At 56.9% G+C, this 24,518-nt stretch overlaps 1 protein-coding gene across 14 annotated transcripts in view; it reads left to right on the top strand.

The window, feature by feature from the left end:
* Positions 1 to 24,518, top strand: part of HIVEP3 (HIVEP zinc finger 3) — a 448,346-nt gene that overhangs the window by 413,311 nt on the left and 10,517 nt on the right. For all 14 annotated transcript variants that reach the window (XM_078073303.1, XM_078073297.1, XM_078073305.1 and 11 more), the window contains 2 exons: positions 17,283 to 17,458; positions 23,659 to 23,745. In XM_078073303.1, the coding sequence (XP_077929429.1) occupies positions 17,283 to 17,458; positions 23,659 to 23,745 (263 nt within the window). The remainder of the gene's footprint in view (positions 1 to 17,282; positions 17,459 to 23,658; positions 23,746 to 24,518) is intronic.

Genomic DNA, 24,518 nt, shown 5'->3' on the forward strand with positions numbered 1-24,518 from the left:
GGACCTGTGCTGTGGACGGGTGTCATCTGTCACCGTGGGTGGCTTGCCGACGAAAGAGGGACAGCCCAGCTGGTAGGAGGGTGGAAGGAGGTGTGACCTGGGGCACAGCACCCAGCGGAAGACAGATCGGGCCAGAGCAGGGCAGCAGGGGGTGGGTATGCCCGGCAGGCAGGTTCCCAGGAACATGGTGGCAACAGACCGGGCAGGACGCAGGAGCCCAAACGAGCCTAAGGCAGCCAGGGGAGAAGCCAGGCTGTGAGCGAGGCCTTATGACCCGTTGGCAAGTAAGGCCGGCAGACTGGGGCCAGGAGGCAGCCAGCCAGGGGCCAGGCAGGGCTTCCGGGGACTGGAGCCAGGAGCAGGGAGGGCACCTCCCCAGGGGTGGCGGCAAGGAGCCGAGGCAGCAGGCAGCGTCCAGAGGCCCAGGGAGGCTTGTCCAGGCTGTGCTGTTCAGGAGGCCGAGGGGTCAGGTAGGAAAGTGTGTTCGCCCGGTGGGGGCCAGGTTGGACGCAGGCTGATTCAGAAGGAAGAAGAGCCATCCCCTCGCAGAGAGGGGGAGGCCAGTTCCTGTAGATTTTCAAAACTTCAGCAGATCTAGCAGCTGTGCCGCCTCAGATCCGTCTCTCGGAAGTTTCTGGGACTGCTTAGCTTGCGAGCTCAGGAGGAGACCCTAGGAACCATGATTTTCCCGAGGGTTGTAACCCACTGGTGGTGGCATTCTGTGGATTCTGGGTTTTCACCATCGCAGTGAGCGGTTAAGCCCTTCCAATGAGGAAGGCAGCTGGAGACTCGCATCCTCCTCTGTGATCAGCCATGAGGAGGGAGGAGCCCCGTGGGGCCGAGCAGGAGATGGTGGCTTGAATGGGTCTGGAACCCAGGGAACCCCGTGTCCCCTAGGGAGCCAGCTGCAGGCTGAGCAGCGACCCAGGAGCTCCCACCGGGGGATGGATGGAGGCAGCTGAGGCGGGACTTGGGCCCAGCTGCGGCCCCTGCCCAGACTCTAACAGTGGTCCTGGGGTCTGGCAGAACAGGCACCCACGGGTGTCCCCACACTGTCTAGGCTCTCTCCCTCCCCCTTTTTAGGGGCCTTTGTTGGCCCCACTCCTCTAAAGGGCCTCTGAAGGTCAGCCCTCACCTGGGGCCGGGGAGAGGCTGCTGTGAATGTATAAGGCTCTCTCTGGGGTCCAGTAGGTCGGGGCATGATGCCTGCTCAAGTCCTCATCAAAGGGGGGGTGCCCTTCCCCTCTGAGGCAGGACAGCATGCTGAAAGCAGCAAGCCAGGCTCCCCCAGGCTCCCTGGCATCCCTGGCCTTGGCAGGGGGAGCCTTTCTCTCTAGGACAGCAATGAGATGGGGGTCAAGTTCTGGTCTCTGCAGGAAGGCCCAAGGAGGCAGTTGGGGTCCCCGCAGGCTCTGTAGACAGGCCCAGCCATTTCCCATAGTGCCCCAGACACACTCTCCACACCCCAGCTGCTGGTTGGACCTGGGGGACACTGTCGCTCTCCTCCCCAAGAATCATGGTGCGAGCACGCCATGCTCGGATCACTGTTTCCATCCTTCCAGGAGTTTCTCCCAGGCCACGTCCCCTCCCTGGACTCCTGGGCATTTGGCTCCTGCCAGTGTTGGCCTGCCTCATAGCAGGTTCTTTGTGTTGGCAGCTCTCTGAGTGAGAGCCTCCGGCAGGCCGTGATGCAAACCATCAGGGGGATTTTAGGCGACACCAGGACAAATGCTCACGTTTTATTTTAATGTGTGTTAGAAAGATGTCACCAGCACGGGAGACCTGCAGTTCCATGACTGTGAGTCCTTAGGATGAAGCTGTGGCCGGGTGGGCCCCACAGACAGTGCTCAGGAGGCCTGTCTCTGAGCTCAGATGCTGGAGAGCCCGAGGTGTGTGGCCTTGGGACCAGCCCCCAGGAGTGTCACCGCGGGCCTTTACCACATTCACTGGCAAGAGCACTTCCGGTGCGTCAGGGCATGGCAGTAACTGGAGGGAGGCAGCAAGGGACTGGAGGGTGGGCCCTCTGCTCTGGGTCCTCTTCTAAGAGTGCAGGGAAGATCACTGCATCTGGAGCCCAGGAGGCCTGGCAGTGACCATGGCTTTGCCCTGATGGGCCATGTGATTTGGGGCAAGCTGTGAGTCCATCCGCACCAGTGGCTCCTGATCTGGAGGGTGACAGGCGGCATCCTGGGCTGAGGTAAGGATTAAATAAGCAGATAATAAGATTAAATAAGGAAACACCCCCCTGCCCCTCCCCCAAGCGTGGAAGCAGCCTGTTGCCAGGTGGAGCAGTGGCTGCCGGGAGGCTGGCAGGACTGGGGGGTCTGGGAGCACGGCCTGGAGCCAGCCAATCAGGTTGAGTCCCCGCTCCATCACCTGCTGGGCGTGTAACCTCACTGTGCCTCCCTTTGTCCCTTGCAAAGTGGGGAGAGTCCTAGTGGCGCACTGAGTGTCAGTTTGCGGGCCCCTCTCCCTCCACCCTGGCACCTCCTGGGCGGCTCGGCATAGGCGGCCATTGAACAGGAGGACCGGGCAGCGCTCTGGAAGCACCTCTGAGGACTGGCCACAGTTGACAAAGGCATGGGGAGGGGTGGGTGAGGGAGAATTGTTCCAGACAAACCAACTGGCAGAGGCCGAGGCCTGAGGCTAGGGGAACAGGGGGCTGGTGAGGCTGGAGGGAGGCCGGAAGTGGCAGTGAAGGGGGTGGGCGACCAGAGAGGACAGGATGGGTGGGGAGGTGGGGGTGGGCCTGGGATCCTGTCACAGGCGTCGGTCGTGGGTGGGGAAGGCCCTCTACTCCTTTTCATTCATTGCATTTTTGTGAGGGGAGAGTGGGGATGAGCAAATGGGAATTACTGTAAGTTGTAAACACATCATGCATTCGGAGCTATTTTTAAATCCCCAAAGCTTGGTATTTCTCTGACTCCACCACACAGTTGGCCCTAAAGCCTGGCTCAGAAAGAGTCTTTGCTGGTGCCCCAGTTCCCTCCCAAACACCACCTCCTCAGTCTCTTCTCCCTGCCCTAGCCTCTGTGTAGCCCATGCTTCTCTGCCTCTGGGCCTTTGCTTGTGCTGTTCCCTCCTCTTGGATCTCCCCTTCTTCATCTCCAAATCCTCACAGCCGAGCTGTCCTTCCAAGCCCAGGTCAAATACCCCATTCCACAGTGCCTCCCTGACCTCCCCCCACCCTGCCATGGCCTGCCAGTCCCCATCTCTCCTTCCAAACCCCCGGGACCTGTTCTCTTAGCTTCGCTTGACATTTTTATTTTCTGTTTGCTTCGGACAAATGGATGTTCCCCCTGGTGGCCAGCCTTGAAGCCCACAGGCAGGGGCAGTCCGTTTCATAAAATCCACGGGTGGTTTAAACATGTTAAGCTGAAAAATGTAGGCAGTGGGCACAATAAGAATGATCTTTGGTGGGACACGGTGCCACTTAGGGGCTGTGTGGCTGAGGCACGTCACTGTGCCTCTCTGAGCTCAGTCTCTCCATCTCTGGAACAGGGACAGCGACCTGTACTTTCACAGGCCGTTGTGAAATCCGGAGGCCACTTCAGCCTCCTCTAGCACCCCCAGTGAGTAACCCGTGGGTCTGCAGGAATGTTAGCGGGGTCTGTTCTCTTTCAGCCATTTTGAGCTGACTCTGCATCTCCTCTGGACTTAGTTCTAGCCACAGGGTCACTCGGAAAGGCACCACGGGCTGTAAATAGCAGTCGTAAGTGACATTTGGTCCAGGCTGGGCCAGTGCTGCTGGACAGGAGCCCAGGGCTTTCTGGAGACACTGTGTGTTGACTCAGTTCTCTACTGGGCACCGCGCCTATGGTGCAGGGAAGTGTATGGGGACGACGGGTCGTCTAACGAGGGCACGCCCGGGCACATCAGCCCTGCCTTGGGTCCTGGCTCTGCTGTCAGTGTCTGTGTGACCTTGGGGAAGCCACAGGCCCTCAGACCCGGGGTCAACTTCCTTAAAACCTTTCTGGTGGCTCTGTTCTCCGAGTGTAGCTAGACCCTCTTGAGAGCTCCTGTTCTGTCTCTGGAACTCTTCCCTGTCAGCTCTCGGCCTGCTGAGAAGAGCATTCCTTGCCCTTCTGTGCCTGGGATTTACCATTCTCCAGCCCCGTGGGGAGCCAGGTTCTCCTACTGTGAGGTGGGGCTTTAGCCCCACGTGCCTTCTCCCCAGCAGCCCTCCCTGTGCACACTCAGGGGGGGCCCCAGGTAGCTGACTTCAGCTCTGGTGAGATGCAGCACTCGGTCCCCTGGGCCAAGCCCTGTCCCAACGGCAGTCACCTGGCCCGTGGCCCACTCTTCACCTTCCCCACCTGCAGTAAGAGCAGCTTAGTACAAAACTGAGCACTAAGCACTTCACACCTATAATTCCTAATCCTCATCACCACCTGCTAAGTCATATTTATCTATGTATACACATGCACACATGTGTCCATTCTGCAGATGAGAGGCTCAGAGAAGCAAAGGGACTTGTCTACAGCTCAGGTCCTGAGGAGCAGAACTGGGATTCAAAGCCAGCCCTATTGGCTCCAGATTTGTGCTCTTTCCTCCACAGCCTTATGCACCCCTACTTTCTTCGCCCTCTGACTCTTGGCCACCTGCATGGCAAGCTCCTGGGGAGACCCTGTGGCTGCCCCTCCATGTGCCCAGGGCCAGGCCCTGAGTGGACCCCCTCCCCCAAATGCTTGTGCATGAAGATGTTGCTGGTGGTGGTGCTTCCCTAGGGCCCATGGTGAGGGCTGGACATCTCTCCCCTTTCCCTCTCTCCTTCCACGCTCTGGATAACAGTCACCCCAGCAGTGGCATCTTGTCCAGCCCTGAGAGCTAGAAGGGCGTGGGAGCCAGAGAGGAGCGTTGGGGGTTGGCTACCCTTCCTCGGCTGCTCACTGCTTGTGTGACCTCGGGCAGGTTGCGTTACCTCTCTGAGCCTCCACTGCCTTATCTGGAAAGAGGCACAACATCACGCACCTCGCTGATTTCTAGTAAGGGATAGACGAGCCCCCGTAATGAGGCAGGCGCCTTGTTCGCGCTAAAGGATCACAGATGTTCGCTCTGTACCGTTGTTGCTGTTGTCCGTCCGGCGCAGGAAATGGCTCAACAGCAGGCAAATCTATCCTCAGCAACTCCATCCGACTGGAGACTTTCCACTTCACTTCGACCGTAGAGGTGATCTAAGGCTCCGGTCGACAGAGGTGCTGCTTCTTACCCCACCGGAAGATTAGGAAGAGCCTTCTGAGGCTGTGTCGGCAGCTGTGATCTTTGGAGGCTTGCGGCCCCAGGGTGAGACTGGGGGTCACAGAAGCAGGGTACCTGGCTCCCAGAGAGGAAGGCTGTGAGGTGTCTGAGGAGAAGGGAGCGTGGCAACAGCCTTGTCTGAGGGGCGGTGCTCAGCCAGGGAGAAACCTTTCCAGGGGGTTAAGAAACTTCTACATCCCCTTCACTTGCATTTCAGGATTTCAAAAGCACCACGTCCATAGCGGCCTCCGCCTCATTTCGCGTACCCTGGGTCTGCTTTCTCACGTCCAGCACCTGGTCACGGTCAGCTTCCCTGTGCTGGGGACCCGTGAAGTGTTCTTTGCTGACTGCTCCGCGCGCCTTCACTCTCTGACAAGGTTTCGTAGAAACGGCGTCTCCGAAGCCTAGCTGAGCGGGTGGCGGCAGCGCTCGGCCAGATCTTCACGGATGAGCTCTGGATTGCCACGTTTCCCACCCTGCCTACCTCTCTGCATCTGTCATGCTAAGAACTGTCCAGAGCGTTGAACTTTTTAACTGAAGGGAAGATGCAATGTGGTCAGCAGGCAGGAGGTCAGATGGTCCGTGGCCACTCCTCCTTGTAGCTGTGCCCTGACCCCCTCCTCCCCACACTCCCCTGGCTAGGACACTAATTGGGTCACCGTGTTGCAAGGCCACAGGGTTCAGGGGATGGGTTGGAGAGAGGCTATGTGTCCAATCAAAGCCAGCACGTTCCCACCTGCTAGGGGAGTCATGGTTTGCGGCTTTCAAATGCAAATAACCAAATCCCGTTATGCTTAAGCTTGGTATTCCTTTGAAAGTTGTCGCCCACATTGCACCTGTATTATCCTGATCTGGTTTCTAATGGTTTGGTTAAATTCACTGAGGCTTCTGCCGCCCCTGCATTTTCTTTATCTGGACCTTGATCCTTCCGTCCTCCTGATCTCCATTTCACAAGTAGTCTCATGTGGGTGGACGGCCAGAGTCTAAGACTGCTCAAGTTCCCTGTTGCATGGATCGTGTTCAGAGGGAAAACTGAAGCTGCCGTCGGCCACGTAATCACCATCAAAGTTTGGATGCTGGGATGCTTCACATTCCAAGTCAGCAGGTACATCTTGTTCCTCACCACCATCACCTTGGTTGTGGCCTTGGAGGGCTTCCCAGGGCACCAGCATCCCCATCAGCATGTTTTGGATTGCTTTGCAGACCTGGCCACGGCGAGGGAGGAGGAGAAGGAGATGGCCGACCTCTATCGTAACTGCCTATTATTCCATCAGCTGGTCCACGCGTGGCCACAGATGGACAGTTCTCCTGGCATCGTAGCACCAAACTACTGGCTTCCTTTCTGATTCGGGGCAGGGGCACGTCTCCAGGCTTCTCAGTCGATGGACAACTGGGCCATTTGGTTTTCCTTACATTGTTGAAGAAGAAATTTAACTGTCATGAGGGCTATCAAGGCAAAGTGCTAGAGGGAGAGGGCAAGTACTGACCGAGCCCTCAGTACATGCTGGGTGCTGTTCTAAGCATGTAACTTGCATTAATGAAGTTAACCTCACAATGATCCTGTGAGTGTGTACTGTTATTTTTCAGTAATTTTCAAATGGAAACCTATCATACATACAATCCAAGTCCTAACTATACAGTCCGTGAGCTATTGAATACACACAGTGAATACACCCGTGTCCCTCTGCTCCGTTATCCCCAGGTCAAGAAATAGGACACGATCTCCATTTTACAGAAGAAGAAACTGAGGCCACAGAGAGGTTAAACAACCTGCCCAAGGTCACACAGCTAATAAGGGACAGAGCCTGGTTTCAGCCTTGGCAATTCTGGCTCCTAAGCCTGAATCTCTCAGTGAAGAGAGAATCTCTATTTACTGCTGCACTTCTCTGCCCCTGGGAAAGCTGTTACCAGGGGAGAGGACCAGGATGAGACCTTGCATTCAGGGTGAGATTTGAATACACATCACAGCCTTTTCTCATCTTATTTGCATCTCAATGCAAACGTATCTCTGCTCTGGAAACACTGAAGCTTCACAGATCACCGTGGCACAGCGGTCTTAGCCGTTGGCTCACAAGCACTGATCAGGCACTTAGCGTATACACGTAGTTCAGCAGCTACTGCTATAAGACGGCCTTGGTCAGCGTCCCTTCTAGCTGCAGCCCCAGCACGTGCTTCCAGAACACAGCCCTGACTGAACACCCCTCCCCAGCCCCCGCCTCCTGCGAGACACAGGCCCAGCCTTTGTGCTGGCATCTGAGTCTTTTCTAAGCCGGCCGCAACATGACCTTCCCACCTCAGTTCCTGCCATGGGTCATACAGAATTGTACCGTGGCTTCCACAGTAGAATTTCTGGAAAAAGCACCTATCCCGACAGCCCTTTCTTTTTCCATAATAAAAGATTACCCCTCAGACCCTGGCTGACTTTCTTGTCGGTGTTTTTTTGTCAAGAGTAAGGCAGGTATTCAATCTCCAGGATCTGGTCCTGTCCCCATTCTGTCTGGGGAACAAGGAAATGAGGCTGGAAGAAACGAGACCATAGCCCTGCTCAGCTGGGCTGGGTGCAGCACCACCCGAGGGCCCTGGGGGCCAGGAGCCCTTCCATCTTACGAAGGACAACCCGGAGGGGCCTGGGACAGCCTAGGGAGGCCTCCAGCATCCATCCTGAGTGGCATAGCTGGGGCTATGGAAATGGCAGGCCTGGAGGAGAGCAGTCTTGAGTGGAGTGGCCTCCTTTGGAGACTGTCACATGGAAGAAGAGGGGCACTAGCCAGAGCTCAGTCTGCAGGTGGGAGCACAGGTTGACCTCTTTAGCTTTAATAGGAGAAGAACTGCCCAGAGGTGGAAGGTGCTGCCCAGAAACCATGAGACCCCAGGTGCCCAGGCATACGCACCTCTGGGAGGGCGTGGAATGGGATCCTCCTGACCATGACCACATTAGAGGATGCACAAGGCCCCCTTCCCCCCAGAAGTCAGAGGTTTTAAGGTCCTTCCAATCATGGATGTTCTTTAACAGTAATTTTCAAATTGTTTTTAAACTCACAGAACTCTTTGCTGAAAGGTTCAGTTTGCATAGATGCCCTACTCTGAAAAACAGCTCGATGTAGTAGGGGAGGAGGGGATGCCGAACCCCGCTGCTCAGCCTCCCCACCTCCGTGAGTCCTGAGTACGGTTTGAAAGTCATTGTTCTAGAACCCTGCAGGCCAGGGCCTGCTGAAAGCTGGAGCAGCTCCGTATGCTGTGCACATCTAGGGAGTGTGCGTCTCTTTGGCAGTTTCACTTCTCTGAACACGAGAAGCCCAGCTTCTGGCTTCCTGCCTCTCTCCCTAATCTCCCTGTCTGGTCGGAAACAGGGCCTTTGGCTGCATTCCTTTGACCCCAACCAGCATCGGCCCAGGCGTGGTGCCTGCTTGGTGGTTCTGGGTGTCTGCACTTGGTCGTTCACCCCACAACATCTCCACGAATCGTACCAATGTCTTTAGAATAAAAGGCACCTCCTAGTCTTAGCTCTGTGCCTGGTCAGTCCCCAGAGCGGCTGCTGCCTCCTGGGCAGCTGGTGCAGTCTGCTGACCTGCCCCTGGAACGGAACATTATTACGGTAAAACCGAGGAAATGGCCCAGAGGCACACATGCAAGCCTGTGAAATGGACAAGGACTTGCTCCAGTGGTGGGAGTCCTTCTGGAACGTGGAAACGAAGGCTCTTTGATCTCTTTCTCTCCTGCCTCTGTCAGGCCAGCCGACCTCGAATCTGCGTCGTCTTTCCTCCTGCCTCTGCCCTGACTTGGGCTCCCTACAGTCACCAGATGAAAAGCATTTCTTCTGAGAAAACCACCGAAGACCCACCCCACGGGTCCTCCTCTGATCATCCATAGCACTTTGTACATTGTCTGGGTTACTATTCCTCTTTGTTTCATGATCTTGTAAGTATCTGTTCTTCACACTTGAGACCAAGGTCCAAGTCTTACTCAGCTTTGTATTCCTGGCCCTGGCCCAGCCTCAGGCTCAGACCAGTCCTCAGTAAGTACTGTTGAGTAAATACACAGAGTACTGGCTTAAAATGGACACTCCGCAGGTGGGCTCTGTGCCTGTGCTTGTGTTACAGAGGGGCTGTGGAATTCCTGGCCCAGCAGGCCTGTCCCTGGACCGCAGCTTCAGTGCCCCCCACCCCAGATGTTGTGATGGAATGTCATCTCTGCACAACCCCGCAGAAACAGAGTCCAGGATGCACCTAGAACCCAGTGGGAACATCCGCACGTGGCCCAGAGCTCAGCATCCCTAGTTTATTTTTCACAAGCGGTGTGTTCCCTACAGTATTTGTAACAGATACACAGCTCAGTAGGCTGGACCACCTGCCACTTGGTCCTCTTCCCACATTCCTTCCTTTGAGGCTGCACCACAAGAGCAGCGCGCCCCGGGCTCTCTGTGGTGGGACCCTCGAGGACACAGTGACCTCTGGGAACCCATTCTAACCTCACTTCAGGGGACACAGGCTCCCTGCAGAAGTGGGGACTCAGAGCGACGATGTGTGCACCTCCCATCACATCTTCCTCTTGCTTGGCATGATTATATGCAAATTTGGAGGATTGGTGAGAGTTTAATGATAAAATATTAATAATCTATGGAAAAGTCAGTAACATATCTGCAGAATAGCCTCAGAGGAGCTCAGATTAAGAAGGTAACTTGGAGGCCACGGAGTTCACCCCCTCATTTAAGAGAAAAATGCAGCTTGGTGGAGAGAAAAGTCATGGACTTGAAGGTCAGACAGGCCCCTACTAGCTTCATGACCTAGGGGGAATGACTTTGAGTCAGAAATTTAGCTCTGGGCTGGATCTGCCTCTCCTTCTATTTTATTTGCCCTGAATTGTCTTTTAAAACAGGTGATTTCAAGTGTTAGTCAGAATTGCATAGTAGTTAAGCACCTGAACTTTGTAACATGTGACCTGGGATCAAATTCTAGCTCTGTTAACTTACTGGCTGTGTGGCCTTGGGCAGGTTACTTAACCTCTCTGTGACGCCAGTTTCTCATGTGTAAATGAGGATGATTAGAGCCCCTGTCTTAATGGGCTGCCATGGGGTTTAAATGAGGTAATGCCTATAAAGCATCTAAAACAGGGCTTGGTATCCAGGAAGAGGTATGTAAGAGTAGACTAATATTATTAGTTTTTTTAAAAATCTGTATTTGTGGTTTTCTTGAAAACCTGGAAGATATGACAACATTGTGCAACCCTTGAAAGGCGTAACCACTGTGCCTTTAGAGAGGGACTGTGTCCTGCCTTCTGGCCCACCTCAGCCCTCACCCCCATGTCTCCTCTGCCCTCTCAGTCATGTTGCCACCCACCCCACCTAGCACCCCGAGCCTCCATTTGGTCAGGAATAAATATCTATTTATGTTTATTGGAATAAATATGAACTACTTAATGGGTAACAGTGCCCATTTTATAGCACCGCCATAGGAGTAAGCAGGCTCTTCCCAGACTGGCTGACACCCCTGGCTTGTCAGGGCAGCAGAAGACAGGCAGGTGGTGGGGCTCAGAGAAATGACTCCCTGTCCTGGGAGCTGTGAGTCCACTGCACCCAGGCCTGTCGGCAGCAGGGGCTGTCTGTGGCCTCTGAAGTGTCAGAGGGCCAGTCACTTCTCCCCCTGGGTCAAGGGCAGCCTTGGGGGGATGGGGAGGAGCCAGCAGACCTGGGAGGCAGAACGGTGCCCCTCGGGGCCCCACCATGGTTTTCTGGTTTCCTGCCCTGGCTTTCTGCAAGGCATTTTTCTGTAGCTGTCAACACCTGCAGGTCCCACCCAGAGCTGGCAGCCCTTTCAGGAAGGGCTGGGTGGAGAATGATGCTGTTCTTGTTTGTCTGCAGTGTTAAAGGCCCCTGGGAATCCTGGAGAAGGAAAGTGCTAAGGAAACCTTGGTCAACATCATCTGAAAGTATTTGTGCAGCAAGTCTATGCAGGGATGGGGAGCTGGGTGGAGAGATCGCTGACTGGCTGGTCTTGGCCACGTCACCGAAACTCCTGGGGCCTTGGTTCTCTTTTCTGTAAAGTGGGGACAATGGTAAAAGGCTGATTGGGAGGACCGGTTGAGGTCAAGCATGTGATGGGGCTTGGTGTAACTCAGGGCAATGAAGATCGACTGTTTCCAAGGGACGGGAAGTGACTTAGCCAAGGTCACCCAGCAAGTTCGAGCAGGAGCCAGAACTCGGACCCAGGTCTCGCGCTGACCTGTGAGCAGAATAGTTCCTACCAGGGAGTGGAGAGTGTTCGGCCAGTCCATCGTGGCTAGGAGGGACTGGCTCTGTGCCATGCCCATGGGGAGGCCGCTGCATTGTGTTGAGCCTATGCTCATAGAGTGGGGATGTCAAGGCTGAGAGTCTGATTATAGCAAATCCAGAAGGAAGGCCTTGGTTTGGTTTTCTTATGGGCAGCCAAGGAGTGCTGAGCACTTGCTGGGTGTCAGGTGCCGTGCTAAGGCCTGGGGATATACCGACAGCTGAGGCGGCCGTGGGCCCTCCTTCGTGGGATAACGGGGACTACTTGTCGAGAAGGCCATCCCAGTGCACACAGCTTGACCGTGCTGTGAAGGAGGAGCAGGTGGGACCCCCAGGCTCAGAGGTGCAAGAGAGGGCTCCAGAGCAAGGGACCTTTTGGCAAAGCCCTGAAGGAGCAGCAGAGCCAGTCAGGTGGAAGGGGTGGTGCTGGGGAGGGCAGAAGCCCGGAGGAAAGGGACTCTGAGGCCCCCGGTGATGTTTGGCATGGTTGGTGGGAAGGTGCAGGGGGTGGGGCCCTGGAAAGGTAGCTGGGCCAGGTGGCGTGCTGGGCCTCTGCGCCCGTCTTCCGAGTGCAGGGACAGGGCCTTACCCTGACAGAGATGGGGGAGCGTCACCCCCAGGCTGGGAGGAGCAGCTTGACTGCACGTGTTAGGGCCCCTTCCCTCTGGCTGCTCTGTGAAGAAAAGACACAGCCATGTGGGAGAGAGGGTGGTGGCCCCCGCTGGTACGGGCAGGAGGCGGGCCTGCTCGGGCCACACTTGGCGGTAGCACGGACAGGCTGTGGTGATGGGCTGGGCATGAGGAGTAAAGGCAGTGGGGGCACTGAGGAGGAAGCCCCGGCCACCAGCCTCGCTGGCTACACACGTGTGTGTTCCGTTTATGGAGACGGGGACCCAGGAGGAGGTGGTACTGGAGGGGGGACATGGAAACGTGGTTCTGGGCATGCAGGGCGTGAGGTGCCTGAACACCACCAGGCCAGATACTGAGGGGGCATCTGGATGTACAACAGGGAATCCATCGGCGTCCAGGTGGAAAGTCAGGAGTGCGCAGAGGGGGGTCACCTGGGACGGGTGAGGGGAGGAGAGTGCAGGCTGGAGCATGGGGAGTGGCAGCATGGGAAAGGGGTAAGGAAGGAGCCTGCAAAGAAGGGTCACCAAGCCAAAGAGAAGCCTCTAGAAAGCAGCAAAAGGGCGACAGGAAAAGGCAGCTGTTCTTTGGATTTAGCAACGTGTGATCTTGGCAAGGACAGTTGGCCAGGGAAGCTGAAACGAGGGGGCTCAGGAGTGGGGGTGGTGAGGAGGCAGGGACAGCAAGCCTGGGCTGCCCTTTCCTGGCTTGGGCTGAGAAGGAAGCAGAGGGAGCAGTAGCTGGAGGGGGTTGGGGTCCAGTGAGGCTTTGAGTTTGGTTGGTTGACTGGTGACAACATTGAACTGAGCATGTGGTCCATGATGGTGGGATGTGCCAGAAGGCAGAGGCTGTGAAGCTGCTGGGGAAGGAGAGGCTGATCCTTAGCTGGTAGGGAGGATGGCCCCACACAGGAGGAAGATCCAGCCCACACCAGACGGCTGCCCCATGCCTGTCCTTGGGCTGGGCCCTTTGGGAATCACAAAGCTATTTACGAATCCCGGTCTCAGGCTTCAAGGAGCAGAGAAGTCATAGGCTCCGGGCCATTCAACCAGGACTGCGCTCTTCAAGTCCTGGGGCCCTTCAGGAACCATCCTCCTCCATGACGTTGGCTCAGCTGGTTGCTGCCCACTCCAGTCCTGTTCTCCTGGCTTCCAAACCTCCTGAGCTCCCAGGAAGTCGCTGCTTTGGGGTAGGCATGGGGGCTGTGTTTCTGCCCCCCTCACATTGGGAAGCTTCCTAGACCCTCACACTGCCCTCCTCTCATTTTCAATCATCTCCTGAGCAGTCGTCTTTCTCCCCACAAGTCCGCATGGCCCATCGGAGGCCCCTGGAGTCCCGAGGATTTCCAGCCGTGTCCTGCGCATCTCTTCACGTCCTCCTTACGGGCATCTCACGCTCAGCAAAGGCCGAGGGTCCTGCATTGCTCCCCTCCAAGCCCACGGATAGTATCACTTGAGCCAGCCAAGTTGAAAACTTTGATCTTGGTTTCTGCCTCATTGTGACCCCTACCCCATCCGATGGCCACCTGTCTTAGAACCCGGGCCTCTTGCTGGAACTTGAAGTCTCTCCTCCTCCAGACCATTCCCCGTGGTGCCAGGGAAACATCCTCACTCTGAGACTTTATCTTTACGACAACTTTGATCAAGTCTAAACTCCTTAGCATGGCATTCAGGGCTGATGGGGATGGTGATCCAGTCCATCCTGCCCATCCCACCTCATCTGCTCTCACCCACCAAGTCTGTCAGGCCTCTTAACACCTCTTGCCTTTGCTCCTGGTCCCTGCCTGGAGTCCCCCTTCCTGCCTCCATCTCTCACCATCCTCCCACCCCCATCCAAGCCCCCTTGCACTCCCCAGCAGGTTACACACACCTTCCATGGTCAAGGCATCCAAGTCAAGGCACAACCTTTGAAGGTTCAAACAGAGTTTTTTCTGTGTGTGTGTATGTGGGTGCACGCATGTGCCTGCACGCACACACATAAGCGTGAGTCGGGGAAGACTGCTTGTCGTCTAAGCTTGCTATGGAGGAAGAAATGAGGGGTCTGAGAGCAGCCACAGGAGCCAGATTCTAGTACCTGACTCTGAGTCGGCTTGAGCATCGGGCGGAGCCCGGATGCAGGAGGGTCAGCGTGGTGGTGGGCCTAGCTCACAGTGCCCGGCACAGCAGTGGGCTGGAGGGCAAGGGAACACTGAGGGATGCTTTGTCATTAGAAGCTGGAGGGGAGAGGGTGTCATGGACCCGCCGGGCAGGGCCGAGTGGAGGTTAGCGTCCAGGTGGTAGCAGAGCCTCCAGGGCCAAGAAGAGACCAAGCCAAAGCCATTCTCACTTTTTTCTTCTCTGGCTGGGAAAAGGGTGCTCGCTCCATCTTAGAGTGGGTCGCGGGGGCCACAGAGGGACATAGGAATTAAAATCCGGGTGTGGGTAGCTGATTTGGGTCCGGGTGTCCTGCTGCAGGAGGGTGAACCGCTGTCCCTGGGAGACAGGCATCCCCGGTTTGCCATAGGGGGCTCTTCATAAGAGCGACAAGAGTAATTTCTCCCCACCACCTGCCACAGCCTTCACTTCCTCCCCTTGAACACCAGATGTCACTTTGCCCTGGATTGGGTGAAAGTTGGCCCCTAACCCGAGAACGGGGTGCCCGCCACTGGCCGGTCAGGGCCTGTAAAGAGGAAAGGCGGTTTTAGACAACAGGAGAGGCATTGGTTGGCCACAGCTGAGCTGAAAAGACCCAGGGCCCATAGGGACTTGTGGACAGCAGTGCATGTGTGAGAGCGAGTGTGTATATGTGTGCAAGTGTGTATGAGTATAGGTGAGAGTGTGTGCCTGAGCGTGAGAGTGGGGAGGTGGTGCGTGTGAGTGTGTATGTGAGTGTGTGTGTGTGAGTGTATGAGTATGGGTGTATGTGACTGTGTGTGTGTGAGTGTATGAGTATGGGTGTATGTGAGTGTGTGTGTGAGTGTATGAGTATGGGTGTGTGTGAGTGTATGAGTATGGGTGTATGTGAGTGTGAGTGTATGAGCATGGGTGTGTGTGAGTGTATGAGTATGGGTGTATGTGTGTGTGTGTGAGTGTATGAGCATGGGTGTATGTGAGTGTGTGTGAGAATGTATGAGTATGGGTGTATGTGAGTGTGTGTGTGAGTGTATGAGTATGGGTGTATGTGAGTGTGTGTGAGAGTGTATGAGTATGGGTGTATGTGAGTATGGGTGTGTGAGTATGGGTGTATGTATGTGTGTGAGTGTATGAGTATGGGTGTATGTGACTGTGTGTGAGTGTATGAGTATGGGTGTATGTGAGTGTATGTGTGAGTGTATGAGTATGGGTGTGTGAGTGTATGAGTATGGGTGTATGTGAGTGTGTGTGAGAGTGTATGAGTATGGGTGTATGTGAGTATGGGTGTGTGAGTATGGGTGTATGAGTGTGTGTGTGAGTGTATGAGCATGGGTGTATGTGAGTGTGTGTGAGAGTGTATGAGTATGGGTGTGTATGAGTGTATGAGTATGGGTGTATGTGAGTGTGTGTGTAAGTGTATGAGTATGGGTGTATGTGACTGTGTGAGTGTATGAGTATGGGTGTGTATGAGTGTATGAGTATGGGTGTATGTGAGTGTGTGTGTGAGTGAGTATGGGCGTATGTGACTGTGTGTGTGACTGTATGAGTATGGGTGTATGTGAGTGTGTGTGTGAGTGTATGAGTATGGGTGTGTGTGAGTGTATGAGTATGGGTGTATGTGTGTGTGAGAGTGTATGAGTATGGGTGTGTGAGTATGGGTGTATGTGAGTGTGTGTGTGTGTGTATGAGTATGGGTGTATGTGAGTGTGTGTGTGTGATGTGCCACCTGCTGGCTTCCTCCTGTAGAGTCCCCTCTTCCAGGTCATCCTGTGACATCCTCTCAGCCATAAGCTCATGGCCCCTGCAGAGTAGGACTGAGTCCCAGCTGCTGTCCCGACTGCCTCACCTTCTCCCAGCCACCTCCCTGCGCCCTGCACCTGCCCCGAGTTTGAGTGCCAAGGTCCCTGGGCAGGGACCTGTTGTGTAGCATGAGTGTGGGGCACAGGCAGGCCTCGTGCTGGGTGCTGGGGTCATGCTCAGCTGGCCGAGAGGCCGCACCTCGCCTAAGGCACCCATGCCATCAGACCCCCCAGCCTCATGCATCAGAAGGCTCTTCTCCTGGAATCACACCAGGAAGCACCCCTTGGCCCTACTCAGGAGACGTGCACCCCTATAGCATCAGAGGCTAACGAGGCATTTTGATGAGGATCGTATTGTGTGAGCCTCGTGGGCTTCCTTCTAGGTGGAAATAAGAGCATTCTGGTCCAGGTCCAAGAGCGCTGGTGGCCCCGAAGCCTGGCAGGTGGGCTGGCTGCCCCAGGAACTGCCCTAGGAAAGCTTTGGGCCCTAATGTAATGGCCCCAGGGGATTCCTGGGGGCAAGGTAGCTGGAATCTGGGTCCCGAGAGCTTTACAGCTCATCTGGAGATGTGGTCGGGAGAGCACGCAGGGCTCCTGGTTTCTGACTCTGAGAACAGGGAAGTGGTGGCGGTCCCTTCCACCTCCCCTCACACCGGTGTCCAGGTGGCTTCTGAGCAGACGGTTTTAGCACTCCTGGGAGGTGGACAGGCTTTGGAGCAGGCAAGTTCAGATCCTAGGTCCATATTGTGCTCGTGATTGTGATTTAGTTTGTGTAAAGTGCCCGGCACGGACGGAGCGCTCGGCAGATGGGAGACACTGAAGCCACTAGAGTGTGGTTGTTACCTTCTGTCCCTCGCGTTGTGACTCTGCAGGCCCAGAGGGGCTGTCCTTTGCGGGCAGAGGCTGGGGCCAAGGCTGGCTCTGGAGCGGAGACCCTCCGTGAACCTGTGGCTTCACTTCCCGGCAGGAAGCACAGGGTCTGCTGCCTCCGGAGGGAAGAGAGGGGGCAGCCGTACTGGGCCGAGGGCAAGGCAGGTGCAAGGGGTCCGTGGTGGATCCCCAGGGCGACTACCCGCCCCCCCCCCCCACTGCCCCCACGCGGTTCTCTCTGGTTCGAGTCCTCCTCGCCCAGTATCCACGAAGGGCTGGAGGCGGCTAGGAAGCGTGTGCGTCTTCTGAGGTGGGAACCAGCCTCTTCTCCTCCTTTTTTTTTTCCTTTACCATGACGCCTGTTGCTCATAGGTACAAATCAAACGAAGAGTATGTATATGTGCGAGGCCGCGGCCGAGGGAAATATGTTTGTGAGGAGTGTGGAATTCGCTGCAAGAAGCCCAGCATGCTGAAGAAACACATCCGCACCCACACTGACGTCCGGCCCTATGTGTGCAAGCACTGTCACTTTGCTTTTAAAACCAAAGGTAAGAGACAGTCAGCTGGAGCACTGCCCCGGCCCACTGTAGGGAGCTCCCCTCCAGGAGCCCTAGCACAGAGCTCAGAGGCCCGGACAGCTCTGCCCGCCCCCAACACTGCCTGGGCTCCCCAGTGGCAGAGCAGCCGGCTCCAGACTGGGCCGTGGCACCCCCTGGCTGTCCCAGCCTGTCCTCTTGGATCCCACACAGCTCCTCCGCCTGTGTGCTCCCGCCCACCGCCGCCTGGTGGCGCTCTTGCACACGGTTCCTGGTTTTCATTTTCCCTCCTCACCCTGTCCTGCTGCATGTCTCCTTAGCCCTTGATCCACTGAGCTGGTGAGCTCCAGCATCCACACTTGTCACCACCACTCTTGCGACTCCATTCCACTCCGAGCCACTTAGCACACTCGCATGGTCACTTCTCATGGCAGAGCTCGCCCCTGCCTCCACCCGCCTCACCACTCAGACCATGTTCCTGCCCACCCGCCCAGCTCCTCTGCAGCTCTCAGCACAGGCCTGCCCGCCCCCCGCCCGGCTGGCAGCCCTGACCTGCCCGCACCGGCCACGCCCCGAGGCAGGCTCAGCACAGGCTCTGGCAGTCATCTGAGAAAGGAAGAAGGGTCCCGCTGCAGCTGCCCGGACCCTCGTGTGAACAAGTGAGGCCGAGTCCTCCCCGCGCACTGTGTTGACTGTTCCCGAAGGCTAGGCAGGGAAGACAGGGCTGCTTGCGCATCGCTTCCTGGTAGCTGAGCGGAGGGACAGAGGTGAAGCCCAGGAAGGCTTGGGGCTCTCGACCCCCCTGATGGCTTCAGCCTCTTGTGCTTTGCAGATTCTTGGGTCAGGATTTGGGCATGAGGGTCCTGCCTCCCCCCTTTGAGCACGTGGGGGGCCTCCATGCCGGCCCCCACTGGAGCCACGTGGCATTTCCGCGGACAGAACCTGAGAGCTGATTCAGCTGTGCCACTTGTTGATCTTTCTTCTGTTGGTCAAGCTGCTTCTAGCCGGAGAGGTCAGGCCAAGCCCTGCAGAGTTCGCCAGCCTTCCTCCCTTCCTCTTCCTCTTGCTGGCCCCCTCCACTCTCTCTGGACCAGGTCCGGGGCAGCTTACCACATCCCCTGGCTCACGGCCCCTCTCTGCCCAAGCTCTGTCTCTGCTCTCCTAACCCCGTCCACTGACCCATGCCCTCCTCTGTCCTCTGGCCATCCTTCTCAGTGGACCTCAACCTTTCCCACCTAGGTTTTGGGTGGCATGGAGGCGCCCTCCCTCCCACTTTCTTTCTCTGATCTTCTGCTCTCTTGGCGTCTCATAAACAATGTTCCAAAGGGTCCCCAGAGAGGACAGATAGTCCTGGAGCCCGGCCCCCCGCGTCATGGGTGCATCCAGCCCCAGAGCCCTGCCAGGTCCAAGGCAGCGCAACCCAGCATGCCTTGGCCCTGGATGTGGGCTCTGTCCCCACTGTGTCCCCTACAGTCCCACTCCCTCTGATCTTAGGCGGCCAGTGGAATTTTATGGAAGAAGAGAGATGGGAATAGTTGACTGATAATTTAAGTAACAGAGTAAAAAGCCTCTTGTCCAAAACACCCTTGAAGGTGAAGAAAGCGGGTCCCCCCCAACCAAGTGACTGTTAACGCTAGAGCTGTAACAAGAACCTAGACCCCTACCTCAGGTCATCACCCCCATCACCTTCCTCTCGGTGAGCAGATCCCTTCTCTGGAAGGAATGGCAAAATCAGGTGACCGATCAGGTGGCCTCCAGAGTGGGTCACAATGGCTGTCCCTGTTTCCAGGCTGTGTCCAGGGGACCACCCTGTTCTGCTCTCGGCGTGAGGAGCCCAGTCCTGAGAGTGCATCCCAGCCCAGGGCCATCCAGAGCACACCTGTGTCCAGCGCCCACAGAACCATCTCGGGGAGCCTTCCCCCTGCCATGTGAGACTAGAAAAACCCATCTGACTAAGTTCCCAGCCAGAGCAGTCTCTCCAAAGAGGGGTCCCTGTTCAGTTGCCCCCTGCCTTTGTGGAGAGAAAAGGCCTGGTCCCTGGCAGGAACACCTCTTTTCCAGAGCTCTTCCCATTGGAGGCCCTGCCAAGCCTATCCGCAGTCCCTTCCTGGGTCCCTCTGAGCCGGCACAGAGCCCCGGAAGGGCCAGAGGGCATAACCTGAGCAGAGGGGCTGCAGACCCCCCGCATGCCCTGGGCCGTGGCATCCCAGGTGTGCAGGCTCGCCCACACTGCCCCACAGGCCAGGCCCAGGAGGCTCTGTTCTCAGCCAGTGATCAGGGAGTGTTCTGAGCTCTCTTCAAGTGCTCATAGAGGCTTCCAGAAGACAACACCTTCAGAGCCAAAGCAGTAAGCGGATCTGAAATGGTGGACTCTCAAACTGTGACTGCCGAGAGGGGCCGGTCAGGGCTGGGGTGGCCCGCTGCAGCAGAGGAAGCTTGCTCGTGGCTGTCCCTGCACGTGGGGAGTGAGGGACGGTGCAGGACGCTGAGGCTCCTGTTCCTCCAGGGCCCATTCGGCCTCCTGGAGCGATGCGCCTTCAGCCATGGCTCGGGAACCTGCGGCGCCTCCTCCCAGGCTCTCGGCTTCCTTCAGGCTGCACACCCTCCCTCCCCTCTCACCCCTGGGCTCCGGCTGGGCCTGGTGCTCCGCAGGCCCCTCCCGCACCACCACCTGGCTGCGCCCAGGCCCAGGGAGCCCTTCCTGTCCGTCTCTGTCTGCCTGTCTGTGTCTCCGTGTCCGTGTCAGACATCGTGGCGGCAGCTCGGGCCCCTGGGCGCGAGCTGAGGCATCTCGGGGGGGCGGGGGGCACATGGGAAAGGCGGCCAGGATGTCCCTGCGGAGGTCGGGGGGTCCCCTTTCCTCTTCTCAGATGGTTCCCGGATGCCAGCGGGGTGGCTGTGCCACGTACAGGCCCTCGCACCGGTCGCTGCAGGGGACAGCGGTGACAGCTGCGGGGGCAGAAGGAGGGCGGCGGGTCCGAGCTGAAGGAGGCAGAGTCATTGGCTGATGCCCTCGGCAGAGGTCCCGCCTCTCTTCCAGACACTCACCATTTTCCATCCGCTTGCCTTTCCTCCTTCATTCCAGGACTCTGGGGCCTGTGGCCGGGGCGGGGGGGACACGACTGTGAGAAGCTGTGGGTGTGCCCGGCAAGCCGAGGCTCTGCCCCTTGACAGAGAAGTGATGTCCGAGCCGAAAAAAGGCTCCTGCTGCCACGGGGTTCACCTCCCTGAGTTCACAGAAGAGGCCAAGGGAGGGGAGGTCAGGGAGGGCACCGGGAAGCACTTGGGGCTGCTCAGCCAGGTCGTCTCCTGTCACCCACACCACACGGCCTGTCCCAGCAGAGTCCCCTCAGACTCCCCGACTCCTCCCTGCAGCCTCCAGGGGCCACCGGCACCTTCTCCTGGAAGCCCCTGAGCCCAGACCGGAGGGTGAAGCCATCCGCCTCTCTGTCCACAGCCAGCATGGCGCCTGGCAGAGTCTCTGGCACCCAGTACAGGGTGGTGGTCATGCGGGCAGGGCTGGGTTCCCGGCTCGGGAGGGCAGGGGCTCCACGAGGCGAGCGTCTGCTGTGTGCCAGGCACACTGTGCTGCCCTCTCCCCACACTGGCCCATCCGCTCCTCCCAGCACCCCGAGAGGTAGGTATGACTTCAGAGTTGCGGCAACGGGAGCTCAGAAGGTTAAGAAACTTGCCCAAGAGCACACAGCTCGCAAGCAGCAGAGCCCAAACTCAAACCCGGGGCCAGCAAGCTCCTCGACCAGCCCGGGTCGATTCTGCCAGTGTGCAGCAAGCAAGACCCCTGGAGCCCCCAAACCTGGTTCTAGACGGGGCTCTGTACGATCGGGGGGCCTGGGCTGGTGGGTTTACTGTGCTGGTCAACAGGAGCCCTCCCGCGGCATCCCAGCAGCTGAGACAGTCAATGATCGTGTCTAACGGCATCACGGGGCCCAGAGTTAGAGCAGAAGCAAGAAACCACCCTCCCCCCACCCTGGGCCTGGTGGCGCTTGGGTTCCATGGTCTGTGAGGTTCCTTCCAACACTTTGCTTCTGTGATGAGGAGAGCATTGCCCATATGTGGTGATTGTGCATCCATGGTGTGCTCAGCACCTGACTGTTGAAAAGAGACCTAAACCTTCCTGACGGAACATGTATAGCAAATGATGTAATAGCCAGAATGAGCAGTGTGAACAATCCTCTGTGGTCTGGGGACAGTGTGCCAGTCCCAGGACCTCAGGAGACCGCTGATATCTCTGGCCCATGGAAGACCCCAGCTGCCTTCACCAGCCCTTGACGTCCTACTCAAGCTTTACTTGCTCATGACAGGGCAGAGGCCCCCAGTGTTAGGTAGGGACCCTTGGGGACCCTCTGGCCCCAGAATGCTTCTGGAAATTCTGACTCTGCTTTCCCTTTGGCCAGGAGTAAAAGATCCAGGTTTCTGTCTGGTTATAGAAGGAAAATCTGAGTGGGGAAGGGTACAGTCACAGACTAGGAGTAAAGGGAAGAAAGGAAAGAAGCAAGTCCCCTTCCATCCCTGCTGCCCTTGACCTACGTACCTCAGGGAATCCCAGGTTAAGGTTTCCATCACCTTCTCAGCAAAACCCTACAAATTCCTTAAAATTCTCAGAATGATTACGAAGCACCCTTTGGTTCACCCGTGGACTCTCTCCTATTCTACCCACCCACCCATCCATCTATCCTCCCATCTAGCCATTTCTCCCGTCTCCTAGTTTGTCTTCCTATCCATATATCCTTCCATTTCTTCTCTCGTCCTGTCTGTTCCTCCTATTCTCACATCTGTCCTCCCACCAATCCATCCTTCCATCCACCTGCCCAGTCCTTTATCCTCCTGTCTGCCCCTCCTGCATGTAGCCCCTCACCCGTGCAACCCAACCAGCCACTCTCCCATTCACCCCTGCCTCTCCCTCCTCTCCAGTTCTCCAGCTCCCCACCTGTCTATGAGCCCATTTTCCAACTATCCTCCTATTTATTTTTTTCATCTAACCATCTATTCCCCATCTGTCTCTCCATGCAGTGCCCTGTCCATCTGTCCATATTCTTCCTGTTCTTCCTTCACTCCATTTTTCCTCTTATCCACTTACCCATCTATCCGTCCGTCCATCCATCCATCCATCCATCCACCCACCAGTCTCTCCATGCATCGTTGAAGTGTCCATTCTTCTCTCTTCCATCCATCTAGTCAAACTTGCCAACTAATAAGCTCAGTGAGACAGAGCACCTGACTCAGGGCACTTAGGATTATCATATGAACCATCATGTGCAAATGTAGCAATCTGCGGGCCACAGTGAGACCATCACAATTTGGAGGTGGCTGCTGAGCCCAAAGGAACATCCTGAGGCATCTGGGGTGCTCTGCCTCTCCTTCCCAGGGTGCTCCTGCCCGCAGAGGTTTATGGCAGAACTGCCGCCCCTGCTCATCAGCTGTGGGGCTGGACGGACCGCTTAGGGCAGAGTCAGGGATGGAGTGAGCAGAGCCTTTGCCCAGCCCTCCCTGCCTGTGTCTACACAGCACAGTGACCTGGGGGAAACGGAGGCCCAGGACAGGACTTCTCTAAGGAAGGTAGGGCTTGGGCCCCAGCTTTGTGGCTCACAGGTCCCTGTCCAGCAGACTTCCCTACACCTTCTGCTCTTTCTCCGTTTCTAACAGTAACTTTGTCCTGGTTCCTCTTCCTAAACCCTGTGGGTTGCCACTACGTGTGGCCTCAGTTGGAAGGGCATCCTCAGTACCCACCCAGCTCATCGGTTAACAGGGGCCCTCTGGGAATCCCAGCATCTGAGAAGGCCAAAAATCCTGCTCAATGAGGGTCACTAGCTGCTGGGCCCAGAGTTAAACCCAAAGCGGAAAAACCTATTACACATGAGTTGTCTTTTTAATTTCTTTTTTGTTTGTTTTTTAACCAGCATCTCACTTCCTCATTACACCCTCTGCCCTCTCCCAGCCCCCTCCCCGCCCTCCCCCAGCTCCTGGGTACTGTCCTGAATGGTGGCTGTGGGGCTCCTCCCAGCCTGAGCACCTGGGTGCAAGGATGTCCCGGCACCCCCCCCCCCGGCCCCTCCCAGCCCCTGCAGCCCAAGGGGCCCTGACAGGTCTTCGAAGCCACAGCCTGCCCACCAGGCACTGTGTCTGTGAGCCCTGGGCCCACGCTGGCCCCCTGCCCCGCGGCCGAGCCTGAGTCCCTTCTCATTTCTTTCCAGGGAATCTGACTAAGCACATGAAGTCGAAGGCCCACAGCAAAAAGTGCCAAGAGACAGGGGTGCTGGAGGAGCAGGAAGCCGAAGAAGGTAACCAACTGCCACCTCCCTCCTCCCTGCCTCTTCCCCCCACCCCCCGCCATCTCCCCCTCTTCCTCTGCCTGCCCCTCCACCTGTCCCCATGCCCTCCCTTCCCTTCTGTCCTCTCCCTGCTCTCTCTCCCTCTTCCAGGCCCTCCCCTACAGTTTTCCCACCTACTGGGAGAGAAAGGTTAAATTCACAGGGGGGTCGCCCCCGCCTCTCCAAACACAGTCCCTGCCGTGCCATCCTAGCGAGTGTGCGCTGCCATCTACCAAGGAGCTGGCATGCGTGACACCTTGCAGGTGCTCAGTGAATGTGTGTTGAATAAACTAGCACATGAGTAATCGTGGTTAACATTGCCCGAGCACCCACTCTGTGGCAGGCGCGTTGTAGACACGTGCTGTGAATTATCTCATAAATCCTCCCGGTGATGCCGTAACGTACGTACTCTTACACACTCCCACACCCGCACCCACACCTCCATACTCTGGGCCTGAGCCTGACACCTGGGTCTTTTCGAACTTGGGAAGCTTTCAAGAGAGCCAAAGCCAGACCTGACAGCCCCTTGCCACCTCCCCATCTCATCCCACATCCCCAGCACCGCACCATGGCCAAAGTCCTCCATCAGCAAGAGGCACCTTAGAGCCTACTTCTGGAAAAGCCCAGCAGAGGAGAGGGGGAGTCAAAGGCCCTGGTCAGCCACAGCTTCCGGGGAGGAGGCCAGACGGACTGTGGCAGGTGGACAGCGTCTCCCCCTCCCCACCCCAGGCAAAGGGAGGTCA

Source organism: Halichoerus grypus, chromosome 5, assembly GCF_964656455.1.
Source record: "Halichoerus grypus chromosome 5, mHalGry1.hap1.1, whole genome shotgun sequence".
Lineage (NCBI taxonomy): Eukaryota > Metazoa > Chordata > Mammalia > Carnivora > Phocidae > Halichoerus > Halichoerus grypus.